Here is a 24535-nt window from a genome sequence, read left to right as displayed (position 1 = left end):
ATAAAAATAAAATATAATAAATAAAAAATTTTATATTTACAAAGCTTCTAACTTAGAAAAACAAATATAAAAATATATTTACTAAAACTAATAAATAAATAAATTAAAAAAATAATAATAATTGCAAATAATTAAAAAAAAAGATTAATAGTAAAAATTAAAAAGAATGTAAAATGTACCTATTCTAAGAAGTTCAAAATGTAATAAAATTAAAAAATGTAATGTAAAAAAAAATTAATTATAATAAAAAATAAGATTATTGTTAGTATCATAAAATAAACATATTTAATGTGTACAAAATTATTTAATTAGTAATAAAATGAAAAAATTAAAATAAATATAATAAAAGTAAAAAAGAAAAAAAAAATAATAAAAGTAAATATAATACCTAATAATAAAAAGTTAAAAATTTCATAAAATTATAAAAAATAATATTATTGGTACTAAAATAATAATAAAAATTAAAATAAATATATGTATATAAAATCGTTACAATACTAATTACAATAAAAAATAATAATAATATTATTACTAAAATTTAAATTTTTAAGATTAATTTTTTTCTTTAAAAAAACCCATACATACATATGTATATATATATGCATATATTTCCTAAAAAATAATTTAAATTAATTTAATTCTTCCACAAAATCAATTAGAAAACGAAACCGATTTTTTGCCATCCCAATCAGCATAAAATACATACGAAGATATTTGAAGACCAGAGTAAACGACATTGGCGATAGTGTTGGTGAGTGGCTATTTATCAATGGTTCCTGAGTACGAATCACAGTTCAGAACTAATCTCAATTAAAAAAACTATTTTTCGGTGCTATAAAAGAACAATATAACGGTGGCTACAGTTGTAGCATCCACCATTATGTCGAATAATGTCCAAGGTTATGTCAAAAGTAGAAGAAAAAGCTTAGCCAACTATTTAAAACAGCTTTAAGAGCTGTTAATATGCAGCCAAAGCAGCTTTTTGCTTTCATTTCCGGTTAAGTGGTTATGTATAGTATATGTATTTGATAACTCTTTATAGCCGTCTACGTTTGCTTCACAAATCTTATCAAATCGTAAATCATTTTGAATAGAAACTAGTTTTGCTTTGTTCTACTGATAAATCTGAAATTCACCGGGCGTTTTATGTAGATATGTATGTATGTATATACCCGTAGAGGTGATACGTAATGATTTTCAAAATTAAAATGGTTATAGTCGTATCTTCAGACTTGTTTAAATCTTGTTTAAACATTCACTTTTGCAGATATTTGGTGCAAATAATATGGAAGACACTGAAGCACATACATATATACATTTTTTTATAAAAAGTGCTTTTATTGAAATTCAGAATTTTTGCACAGAATGCATCCTAGTTTAGGCAACAGTGTCAATACTGGTGATTTGATTTTCCTCTTTATTAACAAAGCTTTGCTGGCTCCGAAATTTGGCATAAATTATTGTCTGAGGCTACGGTACAATCTTTGAAGAAAATATTCAGATCCGACCAATACAGCATATGTATGTATATCTGCCATTCAAACTGATCGATGAAACACAAGTCTTTGTATGGAAAACTTTTTTATTTGACAAGATATCTTCACGAAATTTGTCGTGGATTATTATCTAAGGCAACTCTATAGTCTCCGAAATGGTTTAGATCGGACAACTATAGCAATAGGTATAATAGCTGCCATACAAATTGATGGATCAAAATCTTGATAAGATCTTTTTATACTATAAGAAATACACCCGTGTCAGGTATTAAAACCTCGCTGTAACCGAAGTTAGCGTTTTCTCTTATTTCTCTCTTTGTCAAATATTGTTATTTCATACAAACTTTGAGCACAACAATCGAAAATATCTTAGAAATTAAAAAACATATTTTAAGTCACTACAACTCGATGAATGGACTTTATTATATATTGAAGAATGCGGCTTGTTATATCAAGTATAGGATATTACAACTCGAAACAGCCAAAGAGCTAAAAAAAATATATATACTCTAAAGCCGCGAAGTATCAACAATTAATGATGTTTCCAACGCAAAAGTTTCTAAATGAGAAATTATTAAAACCACTCGAGCTGTTGATGCACTGAAGTCACTTGTAAAGAATAGCATATTCGAAGCTCTCTTCAAAAATATTCAACAGACACGCTCTACATACTCATAAACCATAATATATTCCTTATTATTCCAGCATAATTTGCTCTCATTACCGTTTTATCAAATTCACTGTATGCATTTTGGCGTCTAGAGTCCTCCGCACTTTACGCAAAACTTTTTTTTATCCAAAAATTAAGTTAAACGTTATTTTTCCGTCAGTAATTCGTTTGCAAAAACAACAAATAACGCGAATATTCCATAAAAAAATACGTTAATTTTCCAAACGTGAAGGGTAAAGCGAGACAAGCGCTCCACGAAAACAACAACCACCCACAGGCGTAACCGAATTGTGACTAAAGAAAAACAACCGTCAACATGTTGAAGCCCGTTAAAGTGTTGTCAGAGAAAAAACCAAATTTACAACACAAACAACAACAAGAAGAGATAGTGAAAAATGTTAACATTAATGGCATTTTGTAACTGTTGTTGTTGTTACTATTATTGTTTTTGTTGTTGTTGCTGTTATTATTATTATTGTTGTTGTTACTGCTATTATTGTTGTTACTGTTATTATTATTGTCACTGCTATTGTTGTTGTTGTTACTGTTGTTATTGTTGTTGTTGCTGTTATTATTGTTGTTGTTGCTGGTTTAGTACAACACATCATATTCAAAGTCGGTTTTGTTCCCTTTGTTTTGTTTTTGTACTGTGTACTACATGATGTTTGAGCTTTACTATTTTTGTTGTTGTTGGTACATTTGTTACTGTTTATGTTGTTGCGCCCTTTACACCTTTCTTCTGCAATTAACAGCCAAATGACAATAAAACACAGCGGCTAACTGGGAGGGTGGTGGCGCAACACATATTTACATACACACACACACACATATAAACGCATATAGCAGAGCGGCGGTTTGCACAGAACGCAAAAGCGATGCCAGCCCATTGATAAAGCCATTTAGGTGCATAACTGCGAATATACATAGCAGGTATGATATATCTACATACATACATATATGCATATGTATTTGTGCATCTGTATGTGTGTATGCCAGTAGTGGAACGTTCCGCACTCTCATCTCGCCACTCTCTTGTCGCACTTTAATTAGCCATTGTAAAAAGTCATGAGCCCGTGCGATAAAAACACCGAGCGTAACCACAACAACAGCAAAAACCATAATAGCAACAACAGCAAAAACAACAATAATAACAACTGTAACTAATATTAAAAATGGATGTTGTAAAAAGTTGTTGAAAAATTGCGCAGGTGAATTGGGTGAATGGACGGATGGATAGGTGACAATTCTTCAGCTGATTATGCTATTGTTGTAGCACTTGAGTAAATAGCTTTGGTCACGCACCTTGTTGTTGTTCTTGTGAAGTTATGGTTGGCGCGCCGATAGAATTTCTGTGGTTTTGCGGGGAATTATTTAATTGAAATTTGAAATTTTTGCCTTGCATTTGCTATGTTGAAGGTATTTTGTTTTTTTTTTTGTTTTATTTTTTATGTATTTGTTTATGATTGTGTATGTGTATATGTATATGTATGTGCACCATTTACACGCAAATATCAATGAGTGGGGCAATAATCAACTTAAAAAGTAAACAACAATAAAATGAAGGCGAACAACAAGTGCGGACCAGTATTCGGTTGGCGAGAACGACGACAACTCGCCAAAGTGGTACTTGTAATTGTAATGAAGTGCAAATTACATGCTCTTTTTTGGAAGAATTTCTATATGTGCTTTACAGTTGAAAGTGCTTAAGTCGATTTAAAACAAATATTTAATTTCGATCGTTCAGTTTATATGGCAGCTATATGCTATAGTAGTTCGATCTGAAAAATTTCTTCGGAGATTACATTACTGCCATAGAAAATAATCCATGCCAAATTTCGTAAAGATATCTTATCAAATAAAAAAGTTTTCCTTACAAGGACTTGATTTTGATCGTTCAGTTTATATGACAGCTATATGCTATAGTGGTCCGATCTGATAAAAAATTTCAGAGATTGTACCTTTATCCTAACCAGTAATTCCAGCCTAATTTAGTGAAGATATCTCATATAACAAAAAATTTTCCATACAAGTATTTGATTTTGATCGCTCAATTTATATGACAGCTATATGCTATAGTGGTCCGATCCGAACAATTTCTTCAGAGATTGCACCTCTATCCAAAGCAATAATTCGAGCCAAATTTAGAGAAGATATCTCAGATAATAAAGAAATTTTCCATACAAGGACTTGATTTTGATCGTTCAGTTTGTATGGCAGCTATATGCTATAGTGGTCCGATCTGAACGATTTCTTCAAAAATTGTACCATTACCCTATGCAATAATTCTAGCCAAATTTCGTAAAAATATCTTATCAAATAAAAAAGTTTTTCATACAAGGACTTTATTTTTATTGTTCAGTTTTAAGGCAGCTATATGCTATACTGGTTCAATTTAAGTAAAATCTTTGGATATTACACCGATGCTTTGGACAATAACCTATGCGAAATTTCGTAAAGATATCTTGTCAAATAAGAAAGTTTTCCATAGAAGAAGCTTAATTTTGATCGGTCAGTTTGCATGGTAACTATAGGCTGTAGTGGTCCGATACCGACGGTTCTGACATATGAGCAGCTTCTTGGGGAGAAAAGCTTATGTGCGAAATTTCAGAACTTGGATGTTTCAAACTTCATGGTAAAGCCAATATATTCTGTTTATGTTATATAAAATAGTTGAAAGTAAAAATTTCTTACTGTCTATTAAAAATACGTAAATAATTACAAAATATAAATTATGAATACAAAAGTATTCTCAGCTCATAGAAATTTCGTTTCACTTCCTTAGTAAGAAGAAGTATAGTTTTTGTCATATAGAACAACGCCTGATTGTAGGCAACAACTAATTTTGACAGCAAAGTTTTACATTTTCGAAGCAAACTTGGTTGAATAGTTATAGATCTCTGCTTTGGAACGCTTTTGAATACTTCGAATAGCATGAACGCTGGCTAAAATTTCAAATCTGCCACATAAATATGTGATATAAATCAAATTATATCTAAATGTTGCCTACATTTTGGGGCCAACAGATGTAAAATAAGGAGGTAAAATCAAAGCCAAACGAGGTTAAAATGTAGATAAAAACAACACATCACTAGAAATACTAGAATATTAAATTTTTTTAGAAAGATACATATATATAATACATATGCCATAAACCCACTCAGCAACCACGTGCCACTGCGGCAATTAAGCGCTTGCGTCGGGCAATAAGTGCAAAAACAGATTTTCAAAAAATCCATACGCCACTTGTACGCAGTGATTTTCCACAACCTTTATTGTTTGGCATTTCTTTGCTTCCTCTTGCCAGCTTTTAGCTATTTGACACAGAAGCCGCCGACACAGCGGCATGATGGTCTGAATGAAAGCATGACGGGCTGTCCATGGGTTCATGCTTCAAGTGCGGCGAATGAGCGACCAAAATGAGTAGAAAAGTATCGTGAACAGCGTGGTAATTAGACAGTCAGTCAGTCAGTTAGACTGTCAAGCACTCAGCTGACCATATACCGTTATACAATTAGGTAACAAATAAGCCGCTTAAGCGTTGTCGGATGCGCGCTGATGATGGTGACAGTGCCATATCACAAATGCGGATGGAAACGGTGGCAGATGAGTACATATAGATATATACATATATATAGTACCTACATGTATTTATATATGTTAAGACCGCACAGCTGCAAGAAAATTTTGGAAAATGTTGGCATGGAAAAAGGGAAAGGCAAACTCTGCTGCGAGGCACAGAAAATATTTATAAATACATATGAATTTATGTACTCAGCGGTGCATTCATCAGCACTGACCGTTGCGCCATACTTAGTTAGTCAGTTGGTTAATTTACGCTGATGACATTTTCCTTTCATTCACCAGCGTCTGACATACATACGCCAGTTTTTTGAACTTTCCTCCGCAACAGACTCATTGTTTCGCCGCCAACTATTTCTCGGCTGCGGATTTAAAAATAAACACAAAAGAATAACAATGTGTCTATGAGGGATTTGAAGTTTGACGTGGCGCGAAAAAAACGATCATAAGCCGCATAAACTTTATTAGCATTTGGCTTTCAATAAAACAACAGCAATAACAAAGCAACGGCGACAGACACGCGCAATCGCTCATTCGTCTAGTAATTCCATGGCGCAGCATTTCGTCAGTGTTACCGCTATTAAAAAGATCTCATAAAATTAATTTTTTTCTTTAAACTGGCATCATTTGGCCGACAGACAAATGCCACATAAAAAGTGTGTTGAAAAGTGATCGAAGTGTTCGGCTTTGTGATTGTCAGCGGTCCAGTGGGTCAGCTTGTTGTTTGGACAGCCAGTTTGGGCCGGCATTGTCAACAGTAAAATTTGGTAAACCACTTATTGGCAACTGCGCTTTGTTGCTATTTGTACGGTTGTGGATTATAATGAAAGCGGTGGGAGGGCGTGGTTCACATGTTGGTGGTGGAGTATACAAAAAATTGTCAAACAAATTTTCAACTACAATTTTTTCCATTATTCTGCAAGTTTTTATTGTTATTGGTTTTATTGTAATTTTGTTTTTTTTTTGTTTTTTATTTTTTTTACTTTATTTTTTTTTTATATTTTTTTTTTGCTACTATTATTTTTATTTTTTTTATTATTTTGCTTTTTTTTACTTTTTTGCTATATTTTTTTATATTTTTTTTCATGGAATTTTATTATTATTTTTTTTGCTTTAATTTTTTATTTTTGTTACTTTTTTGCTATTATTATTTTTCCCCATTATTATTATTTTTGTTTTGTCAATTAATTTTTAACAACAAAATGGGTGTGTGTGCCGAAGATAATGAATTTTTGTATCCGCTTGGGGACACAGCGACTCATGAATATTATTTATTTGTGCTTCACTTTTCAAACCACTTGACAAATAAACAGTTTGTTTGTTTTTATGAATAATTTTTTCAAAAAGTCTATTGATATTATCGCTTTTTTCGACATATGCTCAAGCCTACTTGGCTCTGCAGTGTTGCCAATAACTATGAATATGTATTTATGCAAAATAATTTTGTTTGCTAAAATATGACGGTTTCATAAAACAAACATTGGTGTGTGGCAACAAAAATAATAGAAGAAAACAACAACAATAGCGTTGACTAATATTTGTGTCTGTTTGTAAATGCAAAATTTTGCGAATAACGCTTTTGAGGTCAATTTATGGGCGAATTTCATAAAAAGCGTTGCTTTTTGTTTACGAAAAGGGTTTGGTGGCACAAATTGACAATATTTTTATGCTAACACAGTTAAACTTAACAATGGAGAAACAAAGGATGACCTTCGTGAAGCCAATTTTACAAATGAAGCCAGAAGTTACGACGTTTTTACGAGTCATAGAGGGAATTTGATTAATAGGACTTTTTTCGAGTGAAAATAGGAATGTTCAAATGCAAATTAGTTCAATTTTAGACAAGTTTAACTGATGATCTAGTATTAGCAAAAAAGTTGGTTTATAATTTTAGAATTCTTAATCTTCAAAATATATGTCGTCCACTCAATATTATCCCCCTTGGTCACAATACAGTGGTACCAACGTTTTTTCCAATCCTCGAGACAGTCACTAAAGTCAATTATTCCGGAATAGCCTTCAATGCGCGTAGCGATTTACGTTTAATGTCTTCTATTGACTCAAAACGGTTTCGCCGGAGCGATCGTTTCGAGTTTGCTGAATAGCCAGAACTTACACGGAGCTAAATCAGGCGAATCAGGTTATTGGTTATAAGCTTGGCGAAAACCTCACGAAGAATCAATGCAGTTAATTTGCAACGGTGAATTATAGTGCTGAAAAACCAAGAGTTGTCGGCCCTTAATTCCGTCCTCTTTTTATGAATAGCTTCGCGTAAAGGACGCATTACACTCAAATAGTATTCTTTGTTGACAGTTTGGTCGGTCGGAAGGAATTCGGAGTGCACCACACGCCGATATTTGAAGAAAACTGTCAACATAATCTTAATTTTTGACCAGCTTTGACGTTTTTTCGGCTTCGGCTCGCCTTTGCCACCATATTCGTCTGATTGATTGTCTGTTTCCGGGTTGTAAGCATAGATCCGAGACTCATTACCACTAATAACATCATGACATCCAGGCGGTCAAAAAGCATTGTTTCAGAGACGTTAACGCGTCGCTATTCATCGAGAAAATTGAGTGATTTTGGAACCAATCGTACTTTCTTTTTTCTTAGGGCCAAATTATTTTTCAAAATGGTTTTCACTGATACTTCCGATATTCCAACGATACCAGTACGATCTCTGACTGTTAATCGTCTAATTCTTTCATTTTATTGGCGTGTTGAATGTCCATCCGACTCGCATGTGTTGCAGGTGACCTGTAAATAGTTAGGAACCGTCCTGCAGTCTTCTCGAAAACATGTGTGTAAAAAGCATGTATGATTTTCTTCGGGCCTTTGCACATAATCTTGGCGCTCCTGTATGTCCTTAAGACATGCTATCTCACCTTGTTCCGTATTTTCAGTCCTTTCGGATATTTCATTGGCTATAGTAATTGCCGCTTGGCGATCAACGTATGTATTGATCTTATTTACTTGTTTCTTGTTTTATTAGCTAATACAGCAGCCTTTCTAACCACAAAGACTTCCGTGTGCAAGATATTGAAGTTTTTCGGAAGCTTGAAAGGTTGCCTGAGATCTAGCTCCGAGCAATAGTTTCCGATGGCCACTTTTTTAGCCATTTTTGAACCGTCTGTGTAGATGTTGCAAGTTTCTCTAGAGGGTGGGATCTCCTGCACCGTTCACCTGATTTTAGTGTGATTTGAAAACTTCTCTCCTTAATAAAACTTAATAGCAAGTGGTATATTTTATCTATCAACCTCCTGCTTATCGAGTTATTCAGGAAGTTTTTTGTGGAAAATTTACCTAATGCCGCCAATCATCTAGCTAAATTCACTGTGAAGCTTTCCACTGCAATATTGACTGGTGGTAGGTTGAGTTACCTTTCTACTACAACTGTAGTCACTCTAACGGTTTTTTATATGACATTATTTACCGCTGTGTAACGCCAATGCATGAAGGCAGGGGAGGTGTCCCTTGCAGACTCCATATCTAAATTTGAGGCTAGCTAGTGAAGTGTAGTCTCAGTGAATCTACTCTTCGTATAAGAACGATTTGCTTATAGAGGTTGTCTCTTATGTAGGCGTCTAGAATCTTTTCGAATGTCTTGACCAGGAATGTTGTTAGAAATTATCGGTTCATAGTCTTTCGAATAAAGGGGAATTCCTTTGCCCACCTTCAGTATGAATACGATTCATCGGGAGCGGAGTGCTTGGGTAAGGAATTTAATTTTTTTTATTTTGTAATTTTACAAGGTCTGTTGAATCAAAGTATATATCTATGATTATAAAAGAATCTGAACAGAAGTAAGTAAGTGAGTAAACCCCTCTTGAAGTGAGATTATCGCTATAGATTTTTGTGGTGTTAGCGGTATTTAAAGAACTTTATACCTTCAAATGTGAGGCATATGAGGCTCATTGAATTTCCTTTATGGTTAGCTACATACAATGCTAGAACCTTGCAAAAGTATGAACCAATTATATAAAAATATATCTTTCAAATATATTGTAACATTCTAATATTAATTAATAGTCGAAACGATACAAAATCTGCTTTCTCAAAAAAACAAAAATAGTACTATCGAAAGACTAGAGCACTTTCCGTTCAAAATAAATACTAATTACTTCAAGACGAAAAACAAAAAGACCAGCCGACGATAAGTAAGTATGTATGTACGGACTGGTATAAATATAGACATTTTAATATATTTTTTTTCAGTGTACATAATTGAGATTCATTGCTGTGACAGCTGTGTCTTATTCGTAACTGTGAAAATCTCACCATTTAAGTATATTTAAAAATAAATCCGGCAAATATTTTACTAGCAACAGAAATCAGAAATAGAGCTCGAGAGAGCACACTCATGCGAGAGCGTAAGATATGCAGAAGATGATATGAAGAACAGAAGACACAAGCAATGCTGGAAACTTGCCAATTTTCAACTCACTTCCTTGCACACATAATATTTTACGAAATTGCGAAGAAGACGAAAGATTTTTTGGTTGATCAGTGATATTGAAAAAAGTGGCAACTACCAAAATTTAATTAAAAATAAAATAAGAAATTTATTATAGAATCGGTTGATTCAAAGAAATCAAAGCGGAAAAATATTAATCTAATGGATGATCCAGTAGAGATACTCTTTCAATGGCCTTTTTTTGGCAGATCGCGCGAGATCCTTGTCCAGCTGTCATGTTATTTTTATTCAGAATTTTTTGACATTTCATCATGGAAAGACTTACCCCTGAACAACGTTTACAATTCCTTTAACTTTATCACTAAAATTCACGTTCTGTAAAAAATGTGTTTCGCGCTCTTCGGTCAGCTTATAGTCAACATAATCGGCCTGCTGAGCATACTATTCGCAACACCATTACCCATTTTGAGATCCAGCATATATTATTATTCGCAAAATCTCATCGGTTCTTTATTTGAAACGAATTGGTTCAGACCACTTTTTGAAGATAATTTCTAGAACGCATTCGGAAAGAAATATAGCAGCTTCGTTGTCTTCCAAAGCTGAGAGTGTACACGAACAGTCTAAAGGCGTTAAATCGCATGAGGGTCATTTCTTGAGATGAATTGTCCTCCGAAGTTTTCCCTCAAAATGGCCATAGAATCGCGAGCTGTGTGGCATGTAGCGCCATCTTGTTGAAACCACATGTCAACCAAGTTCAGTTCTTCCATTTTTGGCAACAAAAAGTTTGTTAGCATCGAACGATAGCGATCGCCATTCACCGTAACGTTGCGTCCAACAGCATCTTTGAAAAATACGGTCCAATGATTCCACCAGCGTACAAACCACACCAAACAGGCACGGGATGCATGGGGTATTTTGGAGCCATTCAACCAGAAATGAGCCTCATCGCTGACAAAATTTGTCGATAAAAAAGCGGGCGCATTTTACGTCAAAATTGGAGAATCGTAACATTGAAATTATCTTCAAAAAGTAAATGTCATGCATAACGTTTCTGAAATACATTTTGTGCTCTTAAAAAAACCCGAACTAGAAGCCGCTCGACGACATCGCCTCACTGTATGGTAAATTGAAAGCATGCTCTGAAGCCGCTCGACGACATCGCCTCACTGTATGGGCTCTTGAAAGGTTTCAAGAAGACACGACTTTTTCGAGTGAAATATTGTTCAGCGGTGAGGCTTCCCCACATCGCATCAGTCAATTGATTTATAGAGAGAACACTTCGGTGAGCAAATAATTTCACGTTTTGGGCCGGTCGATTGGCCACCAAGATCGTGTGATATTACACCATTAGACTTTTACGTGTGAGGATATGTAAAGTCTCAAGTCTATGCGGACAATCTTGCTTCGATTCAAAGCATGGAGCAAAACATCAGGTGTGTCATTCGCCAGGTATCAGTTGGAATTCTCGAACGAGTCATAGAAAATTGAACTCAACGGATGGTCAATCGGTCAACATATGAAAGATACAATCTCCAAAAAATAAATGCCAAAAAATTATCTTTTGAATGATAATAAACATTCCCCTTTTAAATATGAAGTTTCTGTTTTTTCGTAGGGAACCTCGAAATGTATCATTTACAGTAATAAATTCTACGCAGAATCAAAAAATGCTCACGAAATCAGTCTGAGCCAGCCGTAAATCATTATAAGCCATTATTTTAGATATAAGGATGTATAATTTTTGAGAAGTTTTTATTGTACTTACTGTAATTTTTCATCATTCGTTATCGGTTGCGTCTTGTAGCGATCGCGGTACATGTCGCGACGTATGGCGCTTGGTTTGAACAATTTCGGTGTTACGCCCGACTGCAAAGGCGATTCCCAACTAGTGTTGGCATCCACCGGCGTAGACGGTGAAGTACCGTTACTGCTTAGGAACATTTCCATATTTTTTATACGCTCCGCAACCGAAATGCTGCCACCAGTTGTGATCGGCGTGGACACAAACTCCAAAGGTGCGGCTTGTGATGTGGCAATAGCATTCAATGCGGCCGCCAAATCTACCACGGGCGCCTCCTGACGTTCCAAAGAGCGTGTACGCCGTTTCAGTAAACTTGGTGATTGGCCACTGACTTGTTCAGCGCTGAAAACGTCGGGTTCCAGCTCTTCACCACCCAATGAACGTCGTTTCGATGGTGAGTCAGTCTTTAAAATTGGACGTACAATCGGTGGTGGCGGTTCGCTATAATGACGGCCATCTTCGCTGATTGCGCCGCCCAAATCGAACTCTTCGCGGCTGCTCTTACGCGATGTCTTTAATATGGGACGTATTTCGTATTCATCCGAGTCACCAGACGACTTTTTCTTTAATATCGGTTTAGGTGGACGCATAGCATCATCGCTGGAAATACTTTCCAATTTGAGTATTGGGCGGATTTCATATTCTTCATTGCTGGGTGTGTAGCCGCTTTCATCGTGTTCGCCGCCGGCTATCGCTTGATTGTCGGCCGTCTCGCGACCCAATTCGGCCGCGGCCATTTTCACAGCTTGTGAGATCGAGACATGTTTCGGGGCATGTGTGCCACCATCGGAAGGTGTCGAGGTAGAATCTTTCTTCTTCAATATACCATGCGGATGTGGTTCAGTGGCGGAGGGACAACCATCACTTTTGCTACTCTCATAGCTGCTCTGTTTGAGTATGCCATGTTGTTGCTGCTGCTGTAAGCCGGCAGTCTCCTCTAGTGAATTGCGACGCGCCGATTTAATAAGTATGCTGCGCTCGTCGGGCGAATGTGAGCGTGAGTAGTAGCGCGACTCGTCCAGACTCGAGCGTTTCTTAAGTATGCCGGCACGTTTCTGTTTCGAAGTCGGTGTATCGACCACGTTTGCGGAAAATGTCACCGGCGAAGCGTTGCTGGAAGCCGAACTGGACTCGCCCGCAATATGATCCTTCTTCTTGAGTATCGAAACGATGTGGTTGTGTGTCGATGTGGATGGCGATGTCGAGTACACGCCAGCGGCACCAGTCGGCACCGGTATATATGTGGGATCATCTGTGCTTCTGCGCCGTAATATGGGCGAAAGTTTTGGCGGTTCGTGACCAGCATCACGTTCCATGCTACGCGCTTTCAATATACGCTGACGCAATATGCCACCAGACATTGTCGTATTCGAGATGGACTTAGCTACCAGCTCGTCAGCTTCCGGTTCGTAGTAGATGCGCTCTTCCTGCACGAATGTGGCGTGTTTGGCTGGTGATGGATCACGCTCCTTCGCTTCGGCGGCCACCTCTAATTCCGTGTACGATGGTGCTGGCGGTGGCGTTAACGCCTGTTGACGACTACCGATGCCGTAACGTGCCGGCGTTGCCAGCTCCACAACACACTCATTGCTATCTCTGCCATCCAAATCATTACTGATGTAATCCTCACCACCACGTACCGCCTGTGCGGCTAGATCCGCGGCGATACCCGAAGCCATCATGGCCATTTCGACATTCGCCTGTTCGGCGATCTTCTTAATCTCCGCCAAATCGGTTTTTGTACGCTCATTTACCTTCCGATTGACATCGTTCGAGCGCAACTTACGCAATTCGCCCAGATGCAATGTATCGCTGCGGCGTGCTAAGCGATTGCTGCTCGGTCGCTCTCGAATCAAGCTTTCACGCGCGTGTAGTTCATATTTTGGACTAGCCGTTTCGGAGCGCGCACGATTGCTTACGCTCGGATTGACTAGATCCCAACCGCGACGCGCGATCTCCATGTGATAGGCCAATTCGTTGTGTGGCGGTTTGTGGCTCGCCAAATTTTTGGCTGACGTGTCGGTTTTGTTTTGACGTGGTGATAGCATTTCACGTAGCACTGGATCATCGGGTGGCACGAGTTGACGCACCATGCCGAGCTCACGGCGACGACGGCGACGCGCTGCTAAGGAGTCATCTGCAAGAGGAAGGTATTTGTTTAGAAAGTGCGGTGATAGTGAGTAAAATTACAAATAGGTAACGTTAGAAACAGCATTACGAAGGCGTTGAAGTGAGCGCGGGTTTTGAACGCGAGCGCGCATGAGTTTTGAAGGTAGAGTTTTAGTAGTGACGCAGAAATTTTTGGATCTCCATACTAGCGCTAAAGTTTAGTGGGCTCAGCGTTTGTAGAAAATTTCAAAGATTCACTGCGGACTTTTTCTCTCTCTCTCTCTCTCTTAATTCTGCTCAAAGCTCAGCTGTTCGTTCTTATTTTCATTTCGGTCACTTTTTCACCCAACCGGCCTTAGCGCAATGCTGTCCAATTTATATAATTAAATAATACATAAAAACACTGTTTGGTATTAGATTATGAGTGTCGATTTGAGGTTAGAATTTCACAAAATTACAATAACATAACAAATAAGCGCACAGCACCGTGGAACTTCAACAAAACATATGCAATCCAAAAACGTGTTAGTATTCTCTATGCAAACTCACATGCGAAACCGTCACAAAGCACAACATATTCAACACAAGTGTACCGTGTTAGTACCGAGAAGCGATCACAGGATTGACACAGGATAAATGAGCGCAAATGCAAATGCCGCACATATTTTTCAGCTCTATTTAATTGTAGCATATTTTTGTGCGCGACGCGCGTTTGCACAACACGCGCAGACAGAATAAATTTTTAATGGAGAATTTCGCCGCAGACGTGAAAAATTGCCGTGCGTACCGAAGCGTATTGACACATAAATTCTGCGATTACCAACCACTAAGCTATTATATCTAAAATGTTGCACGCATAGCAGCAGTCAAATAATTATTATATATGTAAGCGCCACATATGTACATACATATGTATATGTATATGAATGTGGGCATATCGAACGAAATTATTCATAGGAAAATTGTCGAGCTTTTTATGGTAATTTGGCGAGGAAAATTTTTTCATAGGTGGGCGCTTGTGGGTTGCTGGCTGGCTGGTGGCGCAAAGGGTGTGAAAATGGCATTGGCCTAATGTGGAATGTGCCAGTTGGGCGCTTGGAATTATTGAACCAAGACCAATGCGCGTTGTCAGTTGACTGCGTTGAGCCACAGAGCCAGCCAGTCAGACAGCGACAGCGGCATAATAATAATCATCATCATCGGCAGCCATTATTTAGTTGGACAGGCGGCAACGCAATTATTTTCTATATAGAATAATGAAATGTGTTGGATTCTTGCGTGGCATGTCATGGCATTTCTATGTATTCGTAACATGAACGAAGCCGCCAATTATAATTTACACGCATTAAAGTATGGTTTTTATGTAATTTTCCAAAGTGAGGTTAATTAAGAAATGGAGGGTGGCTTATTCGCACCTGTTAAGTGCAAAAGCACTCGAAAAGAGTTATAATAAAGAATAGAAAAATCGAATAATAAATAAATAAACGAATAACAAATAATAAAAAACTAACAATATATACATAGTACAATAAAAAATAATAATATGGGTCTCCTCCTGCAGATCTACGTACATACAGCCCTTGGCCGGATAAAATCCGGATCAATTCCGGTAATGTAGAATTATAATTTGGCTCATTGACATAAGTAGAAAGTTAATTGGCGGTCATAGAACTCATTTATATGTGTAAAAATATATTTAATTAATGCCTACATTCAAGAGAATAGCAATTTTTATGTGTCAATGAACTCAAAACAATTATTTTTTTTTTCATAAGTGTAGTTTTTGTGACAGTGTTAGTTCTTAAACAGAAATAAATAAATGTCAGCCCGCAACTATGATTAGCAGCGGGCCTTAGAGCTTGACTAGTTTTTATTTATTTATTTTTAATTAAAATGCCTGACCTTTTCTTTTCACACTGTTAATATTCTTGCAGCACAAGAAACACTAAAATTTTTTTGAGAAATGCGGGCAAGTTGACAATTCATCGCCAGTAAAAAATTCCGAGTTGTTGCCGTGTACCTATAAGCGACTGCGGTGGGATCGACTTTCACCTTGACTTAAACTCTTCCTTATTGAGGTTTTGCAGAAATAATTTTGTTATTTGCGAGACTATAGTCGATTATTTCGACTAGGGAAACTAACTGTTTCGAATTTTATTGGTATACTAGAGAGATATGGGTTCCGATCATCGACAACAGCTTCGTTCGACGGAAGAAATCCTTTGGTCGAAGCAATTACTTTCCAAATTTTTCGATAAAACAAATTACAAACGGCAGTCAGTCGTTACATTTTCACAATTGATGATTTTATGTACAATTTTACGGTTAACATATTATATAGGATTAAGGGCAATTTGGTGTACCCTTTGAAAAGACTAAAGGGATTTTGGGAACTTCGTCATTAATTGAGACATGGCCGCCTTAATCTCGTTTGTTAAGCAGAAAAGAAGAGCCTAAAAGTTATATACTTTTATCTTTTTTCATGGCTGACCGCTGACGAAGTATATAAGTAGAGTGGTGGAGTAAATGACTTTAACCAATAACTGTCAAAAGAACGTTGTCCTCGAAACGCAGATCTTTAAGCTTTATTTACATTATTTCGCTTAAATAATTAAAAAAAAGTTGATATTTTGAGAGGCTTTAGATTTCATGGTTAGGTTAGATGGCTGATCAAAGATCGCACTAAATGGTATGTAGTCCTTTGTGATGCCATAGAAAAGAAGAACTCATGTGTTTGAACTAATGTTTAATGTCTGAAGGTATGCCCATCCAAGTAATTATTTAAGTCTTGACCTCCTAAACGCGGAACAGTCAAGAAGGAAGTGTTGAGTTGTTCTTACTTCATCTTCTTGCATATATTTTCTACAGATGGCATCTGGTAGGATTCCCAGCCTTAGTGCATGGACGTCAATAGGGCAATGGCCCGTTAAAAACCCCACAACATGGGAGAGGCTAGTCTTGGTGAGGGCAAAGAGATCAAATAGATTTCATTGTAACCAAATGAATTTAGTTTTTCTTGTTAGAAGATTTTCCGAAGTAATACTCTCGCGTTTCCAATGGGACTACATAATAGGAAGGGACTCTAGAACAGTTTGAATTTATTTTGTATATCTTATTAATCAAAAAAGTACATTGACAAAAGTCTACTAAATAGCCACCGAAGCAATAATTTCGCTCACAAATAAGAAAGTTCCATACAAGAACTTAATTTCGATCGGCTAACTTGTAAGACAGTTATATGCTATAGTGGTTCAATCTGCACAATATGGTAACATTTTATAGGGTTGCCTTGGATAATAATCCATGCCAAATTTCATGATGATATCTGTCAAAAAAAAATTTGTCTATGAAAAGACTTAGTTTTAGTTTTAATCGTTCAGTTTGTATGACAGCTATATGCTATATTGGTCCGATATCGGCGGTTCTGACAAATGAGTAGCTTCCTGGAGAGAAAAGAACGAATGTAAACTTTCTGCGTAAAGCAGACGGACAGACAGACGGCGATGGTTAAATCGACTCAGCTCTTCACGCTGATCACTTCTATGTAGGGTCTACGACATTTTCTTCAAGGTGTTACAAACTATGTGAAATCTTAATATAACCCGTTTTGGCTATAAGAACGTTCATCTTCCAATCGCTTCATTCAAGGTAGTATTAGATATATAACAGAAGCTTCATTTATATACTTATTAAGTAGTTTTAAGTTTTATGAAGCGTGTCACTTTCACGCCCTTACACCTAAATTAACCTATTTTGAAGTCGAAAATATATGTATATTTCTAAAATTGTAAATTTTTTGCAGGTTCCAAATGAGAACGATAAACGATTAAGGATTCCTCAGTTCAGAACCGATGAAGACAAGAAAAGTTAAGCATTTTGAATGGACGACAACATTTATAGATTGGAAGAACAGTTTCCAGTGTCCTTTAAGGACTAGAATATAATACATATTCAGTGATAAGATGAATAGATGGGGATTGCACCGCAAACTGAGGTCTATTGTGACCTCAATATCCAGTGAAAACAGAACACATTTCGTCTCAACTATAAACTACCGATGAGTACGTTCGATATAGAAGTAATTCAAGATACTTGTAAGTAAAGTAGGTTCCGGGTATGTAAGTTAGGTTCTGGTCTCTTATAACCATCTATCTTTTGAAGAAAAAACAAAAATAATTTTTGCTGAAAATCTTGTTTGCAATTCGTATGTTGGTTTACTTCGCATTTTGTACGTAAACGATTGCGGCAATTGTTTGTTGTGCTGGCTGAGTGAAGAATTCTTTGCGAACGCTATGTGTCAATACATACTTAAAAATAGCTTATTTTTCCTTATTTTTGCGGTTAGCAGCAGATATTTCAGATTGATTACTATAAGAAAAGATGAAAATGATATAATTCCATTTCATCCGATTTCATACATATGTATATATAAAATAAGTAAATGCATCGTACACAGCAACTCACCACTATCGACGGTGGCCTCTTCGTTGAGCGAACGATTCAAATTCGATTTGCGTTTCGATGATTTATCGCGATCCTCCAAGGGACTAACAGGCTGCAACAAAACAAATTTTTCGTTAAAAATATATTGACAAAAAATATATGATATAAATTACAACAACTACTCACAGTTACACCATTAACCGGGCTCAGCTCCGGTTTGCCGGGCGAGCTATCGCTGCTCGCCGGTTTCAGATCATTTGTCGATTTCGATTTGCTCGATTTTATGGTGGCGGACGTACGTGGACGCGGCAGCGGTTTTGTCACCTTGTTCGCTAGCACATGCGTATCTGACTCTTCGGCTGTGGATAAGCGACCCGCCGAGCGTGTGAATTTGGCAGTGCACTCAGTGGCTGGCGCGGGCGTTGCGGTCGTGCGTGGTTTCTTCAATTTTGAAGAGCTCGTTTTCTTAGGACCACCATTAAATTGCAATTCGCTGAGATTCTGTTTAACCGATACGGAAACGGAGGGTACCAACTTCTTGTTGGTGGTTGGTGACTCATTGGAGGAGGTCGATGTGAGACGTTGCTTTACGGTAAGCGATGAGTTTTGCGCCAATTTTGTATCACTTTCCGAATCGGCGGTGGTTGGACGTGGATTGTCCGATGATGAGCTTGTCGAGAGGCGCGGCGATTGATGCTTTGGTGATGCGGCTGGACGTGGCGATGTCAGCGGTGAACCATAGCATGGTGAGCGTGGACGCTGAATTGTTTCGTCTTCGCATTTTTTCTTATCTGTTCGACATAAATGGAGAAAGAGAGAGAGAGAAAGGAATGGAAGAGGGTGGTGAGTTGGTCGGTTAGTAGCGTCGAATTAGGCTCAAACATGCTTATATCTACGGGATAGAGTAGGAAATAAGTTATACAAAATATGGTTGGAGCATTCTATTAGGCGGTTCAAAAGCTGTGGGGTTAAACGGTTATGTGACACCCGCTTCACGACAATTATGCATGATTGATGGTTTATTGCCTGGTAGAGCGGTTGATTAGCACAATGGTAACGCATTTTTGGTTTGTTATAATTTCACGTAGCCTATTGTTAGGCGCTTACAATGATTGCTTAAACGAATTGTTATTTTGTTATTGCTGTTGCGGGGTGTAATCAACTAGTCACTGTTGGTTAAATGATATATAAATATGTATTATGGGTGAATGACTTGCGAGATGTGTGTTAATTCGCATTATTCATAGGCAAAGCATATTTACAGGCGCTGTGAGTCATTTATGAGTTATGAGCACTAACAAAGCATACTTTGTCCGCTACACCTAAATGTATGCTACCACTTATTTACACATATCTACAACCAATTCGAACGCTACACGAGCGCGCGGGGGCCACTACTTGCATGGTGGTTCGGGGGTCAACTCACCCAAGGCGGCTGCCCGTAGGCGCGACGCTTTCGTCGGACGCACATAATGTGGCGACGCGCATGGCGACAACGGTGAGCGCGCTGCGGCGAAGGGTGAGAGTGGTGCGCCTAAAAGTGGACTTGGACGCCGCGGCAGCGTTTGTGTCACGTGTGCCGTTTGTAGTTGTTGTTGTTGTCGATGCTGCGCGTTATGTTGGTGACTCAGCTGATGCGCTGTTGTTGCTGTTAACGTTGTTGTTTCTGCAGCAGTGCCGTTTGGATGGGATAGTGTGGCCAGGGTTGCATTGTGTGGCAATGCAATGATTTGTAGCGGCGATAACGGTTTCTTTTTCACAACCACTGTAGCGCCGGTGTTGCTGTTGTTGGTGTTGGTGCTGCCTGCCGCAAGCATTGCCGCTTTTTGTTTAAGCAAAAATGTTTCAGTGGGCATGGCGTAACTGTTGTGGCAACTATTACTGTTATGTGTACAAGCGGTGCTCGCGCTGTTGTGGTTAGCATTCGTGCTAATGTAGTTGCTTTTATTGTTGTATTGTAGCGATTGCTGTTGTTGTTGGTCGCGCTGATTTACAATTGTCGCCGACGACCTATTCGTGACGCCGACACTTGTAATTGTGGGCGTGGTGCTTGTTGTCGTAATGGTTCGTGTGTTGGTTTTGGATGGATTTTTATGTGGAGATTTAAGTGTATGGACCTCGTATTTGCGTTGACGCAAAGCTTCCGCTGCTGTGTGGACAGATGTATGTGGGTGCGTGACGTAACATAGCATAGCATGGCAAGGCAGAGCAATGCATGGTATGACATTACATGGCAAGTCAATAGAGAAATCCAAGTTAGAGAGCAGTGCAGAGAATATTAAATGTAGAGATTAGAGAAATATGGTTAAATTGCGGTAAATGTGAAATATTGTGTGGAATTGATGAGAATTCACAGAGTTCGAGATTTTTCGAAGATTTTGGAAAACATTTTATAGATAGTAGACATAATATATATAACGCAGAAAGATTTCAGGTTTAAAAATAACTGAATGTCGCATAATTTAGCTGGCCTTAGCAAATATTACCCACAAAAATTTAACATAACGGTATTAAATTGGAAAATATATTATATATAGTACTCGAATGTAAAATTAAAAAAATATGTATATATTTTTTATTCAAAATTTTGAAATTTTAGTTTATTTTAGCGAGGTAGTATATCGATATTTTAAAAAGAAATTTCTCGATATATGATATATCGAAAATCGATAATACATATTATAAAATTGATATTCTCTCTTTTTTGGAACCCATGTTTTTCATATCGATACATCGAAAGTCGATAATACATATTCTAAAATCGATTATCTTCTGTTGGAACCAATTTTTTGATATAGCGACATATATCGATAAAAGGAAATAAATTTATCGATATATCGAAAATCGATAATACATTATCTAAAATTGATATTCTCTCGTTTTTGGAACCTATTTTATAAATATAGAGAGATATGTATATCGATTTTAAAAATTAATGTATCGATATATCGAAAGTCGATAATACATATTCTAAAACTGATTAACTTCTGTTAGAACCAATTTTCGATATAGCGGGATATATCGATAAAAGAAAATAAATTTATCGATATTTGATATATTGTTAAACATAATCGATAATCGATATTCACTCAATTTTAGGAACATATTTTTTCATGTTTCAATAGATTATAACTTAATACACCAATATAACACACTAAAATTAAATGAATATTTCAAATATTTTTGGAGTTACAGGTTTCTAGCGGCGCCTAATTTTGCCGAAAATCGAACTTCAACCAGGCCTATAGCCTTCCTGCTCCCGACCACCGATCGCTCATAAATTATTTTTCATTTAGTTTTTGTTATTTTATCTTTCGTGGCCAGTGGATTTCAACCTACTATAAATTTCTTCCTAATTTTACCTTTTTCAAAGGTTAGTCTAAATTTGCTTTTAAATTCCCAAAAATCGCCATTAAACTTGGTGTTTTACCCGAACTAATATTACCATAAATCCCAAAAAAAAATTGTAGAGATTTTTTTGTGAAGATATATTTACTAAAGTCCTAACCGTAATTCTTTTTCTATCTCAGCACTTGTTTTCGTACTCAACATTAACGATTATTTATAGGTGGCTGGTAGTTTTTGGGTGAGGTCGTTTTCTCTTAACCAAATAGTTCAGTGAAGCCTTCTAAATTTCGATCTAGATGATGTTTTAAATCTAACTAACTTGAACCAAAACTTCTAATAGAAAACTTATGATGAGTGCTTGATTATTACTGAGTCTCCTAATGTAGCTCAGAAACCTTGTTTTTGAACTTAAATATCTTCAAAAACAGCTGCATTCCACTGATTTGAAGTAATGACTTTCGATTTGCAAAGCGTATTGAGGTTAGAATTTCTTTATTTGCAAAACAATTCCAAGAAACTTACTTAAGACAAATTTTAGTAAAAAGCTATTAAGCAAATCAATGAACCCTATAGTCGATGGCATTATGAATAATTAACTGAAATAATCATCGGATAATTTAGAAGCGTTTGCAAATAAAGCTGAAGGGTATATAGTTAATTTGCAAGTTTCCTAATACAATAAATGGCAAAAGGAATTCAGTGAAGAGATAATTAACGAAGATCACATTAAAAATAATTAACGAAATTTGGGTTTGAAAACAAAGAAAAAAAGAAGCTGCAAGAAACAAACAGTCATAGGCAAGAAACTGAGCAGAAAAAGTAATGAAGCAAAAGTATGCCAAAGAAAAGTACATTTCACTATCTACTGACCTACGAACTCTTTTAAGCAGCGAGCGTAAAGAAAGAAGATCACAATTAAATATAATGGGTTGAGGAAAAGTACATACTTAAACCAAAAAGGTGATTTTAAAGAAATGATACTTTAAATGCGGTGACCCAAAAAAATAAATTCACGGTAAGTAAAAATAAGAGAATAAAAAGAAACGTATGTAGAACTACATACATATGTACATACATGGGTATGTAGAGTTTTATAAGTTGAGATATTCAGTATTTTTTTAGAACCTGAAATATTGGTATCGATACTCATTTTTTTAATATGGTAGGTTTTGATTTTTTTTTAATTTAAATTTGAACTGATTTTAGTTTAATATATCGATTTCCAAACATAAAATTATCGATATTTTATACATCGTAAATCGATAATACAAATATTTTAATCGATAATCATACTTTTTTGGAACCTTAATTAGCAGTGTCTAAATAATTTTTTGCAATTTATTTTTTAATTAATCATTTAATATGTACATATGTATGTATATCGATATTTGATTGCAGAATCAGAAATTATTATCTTTTACATATTGAAATTTGAATTTATTTTAGCGAGCCATATCGATATTTTAAGAATAAATTTATCGATATATGACATATCGAAAATCGATAACACGCATATTGTAATCGATATTCATTTTTCCTTTAGAACCTAAACTAAGAGTATCTATACTGATATTTTCCAATAAGATATTTTTAACGAATCATTTAAGTTATCGATATTTTTTTACAAAAGCAAAAACGATTATCTTTATTTATTTAATATTGGAATTTTAATTTATTTTAGAGATACATCCCGATATTTTAAACACAAATTATCGACATTTTATATATCGAATATCGATAATACATAATCGGAAATCGATATTTCTGAATATATAAACATTCTTTCTTCGGAAGATATATCGATAATCGATATTTCTAAATATATAAACATTCTTTTTTTGGAATCTAAAGCAATATATCGATAGCGATTTTTTAAATATGATATTTTTTGATTAATCATTTAAGATATTGATATTTAATGTATCGAAAATCGATAATCGATATTTCTGAAAATAAAACCATTCAGTTTTTGAAACCCTTTTTCCAATATGATATTTTTTGATTAATCATTAAAGTTATCGATATTTTATTGCGGAATGAGAAGTTTTTATTTTTCAATATTGAAATTTTGATTTATTTTAGCGCGATACATCGATGTTTTAAAAATAAATTTATCGATATTTAATATATCGAAAATCGATAAAACATTTTTTCGATATTTCTGAAAATATAAACAAAGATAAAGTGAAGAAAACACTTTATTGCGTAAAATAAAATAACTATTTTTGGTGGAAGACTTCTCTTTTGAAGAGACAGATATTGTTGGATCCATGTATGTAAGAAAGTTGCACAAAAATTGATTACAACACGAAGTTTTCAGTATTGTTTATATTAAAACGTACTTAATACATTTTTTAGACATTATGTAACAGGTGGCAAGTTCTTTGATGTATAAATAAACCTCTCCAAAAAAAGAAAACTTTTAGAGCAAGGGAGCCTGTAAGGGCTAATGGGTTCAGAAGTCTAAAATTTTCCGTGATTTTCCAAATCTTTCTTATTTTTTCGAGTAACTCATCATAAAATCTATTTAAACACTTAGCGATGTGGAAGTTGTCAAATTCAATTCAAAAGCTTTCGCACAATTCCAGAGCTTTCGCTCAATCTGAAAGCTGCTCGTACAAACGAAAAGCTCCCGAAAATGATTTCCTATTTTCGCATGTATGGTGTGGTGG

General features: G+C 36.0%; 1 protein-coding gene across 16 annotated transcripts in view; it reads right to left on the bottom strand.

The window, feature by feature from the left end:
• The window catches only part of LOC126763630 (supervillin), a 473985-nt gene that overhangs the window by 170431 nt on the left and 279019 nt on the right, over positions 1–24535 (bottom strand). For 11 of the 16 annotated variants that reach the window (XM_050481333.1, XM_050481322.1, XM_050481321.1 and 8 more), the window contains 4 exons: positions 19942–20664; positions 18702–19306; positions 18537–18627; positions 11928–14100 (listed from right to left, as the gene is read on the bottom strand). In XM_050481333.1, the coding sequence (XP_050337290.1) occupies positions 11928–14100; positions 18537–18627; positions 18702–19306; positions 19942–20664 (3592 nt within the window). Of the gene's footprint in view, positions 1–2220; positions 2445–11927; positions 14101–18380; positions 18436–18536; positions 18628–18701; positions 19307–19941; positions 20665–24535 lie in introns of those variants that run through there. The other 5 variants (XM_050481320.1, XM_050481326.1, XM_050481334.1 and 2 more) reach the window with 5 other exon arrangements.

This window comes from Bactrocera neohumeralis, chromosome 6 (genome assembly GCF_024586455.1).
Source record: "Bactrocera neohumeralis isolate Rockhampton chromosome 6, APGP_CSIRO_Bneo_wtdbg2-racon-allhic-juicebox.fasta_v2, whole genome shotgun sequence".
Classification (NCBI taxonomy): domain Eukaryota; kingdom Metazoa; phylum Arthropoda; class Insecta; order Diptera; family Tephritidae; genus Bactrocera; species Bactrocera neohumeralis.
Note: the sequence above shows the minus strand (reverse complement) of the source record. Positions and strands in the feature narration are given on the sequence as shown.